The 2,931-nt window shown below is 50.1% G+C and overlaps 1 protein-coding gene across 1 annotated transcript; it reads right to left on the bottom strand.

Annotated features, from left to right (window-relative positions):
* Positions 1-1,554: 1,554 nt before the first annotated feature.
* Positions 1,555-2,502, bottom strand: LOC120847006 (the record flags this gene model as incomplete). The annotated part of the gene is made up of 1 exon (XM_042293198.1): positions 1,555-2,502. A coding segment is annotated over exon 1 (948 nt), but the record flags the coding sequence as incomplete, so codon positions are not given.
* Between the last annotated feature and the right edge of the window lie 429 nt (positions 2,503-2,931).

Genomic DNA, 2,931 nt, shown 5'->3' with positions numbered 1-2,931 from the left:
TTATTATTGTGACTGCACAGCAATGGTGTCGGAACGTTGACGTCGCGTGACTATACACCTTGGAGAAATTGAAGGCACGTCATCTATACGTCAACTCAGTTTTCCTGCCAATTTTAGTGGGAAAATTCACGTCTCATGATCAAAACATCAATTCAGTTTTTCTGCTAAATTTAGCGGGAAATTCACGTCATGTCACCTATACACCAGTTCAGTTACCCGCTAAACTTAGCGGGGAAAATCGACATAACATGATTTGACGTCACGTGACCGATACAATCATTCAGTTTCCCCGCTAAATATAGCGGGAAAATGTATATTACATGACACACCGATTCCCTCTCCAATTCCCTTTAATGCATTCTATGCATTACAAGACTTTAATAATAAAGGTCGTTGGATAATATTTTGTATACAAAACTCTAACCTTTTTTCGTATATCGCGGAGGTAAAAGAAGAGTTTGCAAAAATTGCGTGTTAAGAGTGGCTATAAACAATATGCCCACTATATGTAGCTGAGATTTATGCGTGTTTTAACAACTTTCGTCTTGGCATAAATAATCTGGAATGAACATACATTTTTCTAATGACGATGTTTTCGCTATCCGGACACCAAAAGTGCAGATAAAGTTCTTTGTGTTTTTATATTTTATGAACTTGAAATATAACCCTTCTCGCAGGACGGTTTTTTGACATTTAGATTAATAGCTCATATTTCTTCCCTCCTTTCATAACATAGTTACAGATAATTAAACCCTCGCTCGCCTAAACAGCAAAAAAAGAAAAGAAACCCCTATAATTGTTCATTCTACAAATTGTGGCGCAGAACGTACATAAAGAGACCATTTTTTTTATGTAAGGCAGTTTATCTGATCCACAAACGCTGAAACAATGTCTCGGGTTCTGCTCGCCATAGCTGCAATTCTAAGCGTCCAATCCACCAACGCCGGTTTGAAACTTCCAGAAGTAAATCCCGAGCTGGGCCCATGGCAAGATATTGGTCAGGTACGTTATCTCGCACCTTGCGGGCTCTGATTTTGACTGAATACGAGAAAGCATAGTTTATACAGCATGGACCCAAGGAATTTGAGCCCGTGCTCTTAGGTGTGGCCACGGTGGGTGTGGCCCATGCTATTAAAATCTGTATTTCTTTTAGGATTCTGGTGTCGTCTCTGTTCTCCAAACTGGTTAGAAAATTTTATTTACAACAGTGGTGTCATGCCTAGAACAGAACCGAAAACGCGCTATGCACAGTACATACAGGCTCTACAATTCACAAGCCAAGCTAGCCAACCCCGCGCCCAAGGCGCGGGCACGCGCCCGCTGCCCGGCAAAGCGCCCGTCCACGCGATCACTCGCGCTAAGAGACACCAACCAGTACCGCGCTCGCACGTCCCGCCCCTGCGACGCCTCAAAGAGAGGCCGGCATCGCGTCCGGTTCCCCCTTTCTCCGCCTAGCGCGGTTTAGATATGGTCGACGTGTTGAAATCGCAGTTCGACACGAGAGTTGTGCACGTGGAGGTATTGGCAGGACCAGCGCCGCAGGAACTCCTGCTCCCCGAGAAGGAACAGTTGCGCCTCGAGGTGGGACACGAGCTCCCGCCGTAGCCTGAACAAAAGCGGCCAGAGCGCGCGCAACCTCCGTCCCTTTCCTACGGCGCAGCACCGGTTTCGCCACAGGACGTACTCGCTCGCGACGAGCAGAAGGCACGCGAAAAGCCCCCAAGGACAGCGTCCGCGTAGGAGGTACACTGCAACACCCAGCCCCCGGAAACTAGCGCGAACCACCCGCCAGAACGGGCGCGTAACCACACACTCCGACACAACATGCACGTTCGTCTCTCGGTCGTCGCAGTTCGGGCACTGATCGGTGCGACACATGCCCCACCGAAGTAGCCGGTCTTGTGTGGGGAGCACTCCCCAGCCGCGCTGCCACTCGAAGTCTCGAAGGTGTCCTGGAAGGTTGGAGGAGGTGAGGCAGACCCATGGGAACGAATCCGAGAGTCCGATCTGCACGGGAGTGAGCTGTGGTTCCAACAGGGTCTGGGCGAGACGTGACGCTGGTGTTGTCGTGATGTCCAATTGTGGCGCCTGCTCCACGAGGCGGCGATGCAACTGAAGCGCTTTCCAGTAAGCCGGGGGTGGTGTCTCAGCACAGGCACCCGACGGGCCGGTGAGGTCGACACCCAGGTCTCGGCGGGAGTGCCCCACGAAGTAGAGAGCGAGAGATCTGGCCGGGTTTGCAGCTTCGTGTAGGATCATGAGCATGGTCTTAAGCTGGAGTAGCGCGGGCGTGCCATCCACGCAGGGGAAGCCCCATCCTTCCTTCTCGCGCGGGAGGGAAAGCACTTGACGGGTGACAAGCTCGGTTTTCTCCATCCAGAAGAATCTGAACGGAGAACTTCGCGTTTGTCTGATGAAGCTACGCGGTGGTACTACCACCTGCGCTAGGTACAAGAGACGCCCACAGAACACCGAGTGGGCCAGGTACCTGCGCTCGGCCATGGGGTAATTGTATATTTCGAGAAGAGCGCTGGTGGCAGCAAGGCGGAGATTTGCTAGTACATCGTAGGTGATCTTATCTAGACCACGAGTTGTGGATTTGCGGGTGTTGAAAGCGCTCAATCAATTTCACGCTTGTTGATTTTATGCTCTAGCTCTGAATGCACTAGATGCATCTCGTTCTCGAAAGTACGAGTAGGGTGCCTCAGGTACGAGTAGTCTGCGTCTTTGAAGAACGTTATTGGAAAGTTGTTACCACGTCGCTTTGTTGTGCCAACAGAGCGCGTCATTCATCCGTGGTTATCACTTTCGATGTATCCTTCAAAAAGTGAAGCGCGTGGAAAGGTTGTTCATGAATAACCGGCGTGCGAAAAGAAGGAAGTGTTTTCCATGCTATTGAAATAGATGTGAAGTCGGTCAAAATTTTGCTGA

This window comes from Ixodes scapularis, unplaced genomic scaffold (assembly GCF_016920785.2).
Source record: "Ixodes scapularis isolate PalLabHiFi unplaced genomic scaffold, ASM1692078v2 PGA_scaffold4__175_contigs__length_147842914, whole genome shotgun sequence".
Classification (NCBI taxonomy): Eukaryota; Metazoa; Arthropoda; class Arachnida; order Ixodida; family Ixodidae; genus Ixodes; species Ixodes scapularis.
The sequence above is the reverse complement of the archived record's forward strand: the minus strand, read 5'-3'. Positions and strand labels throughout refer to the sequence as shown.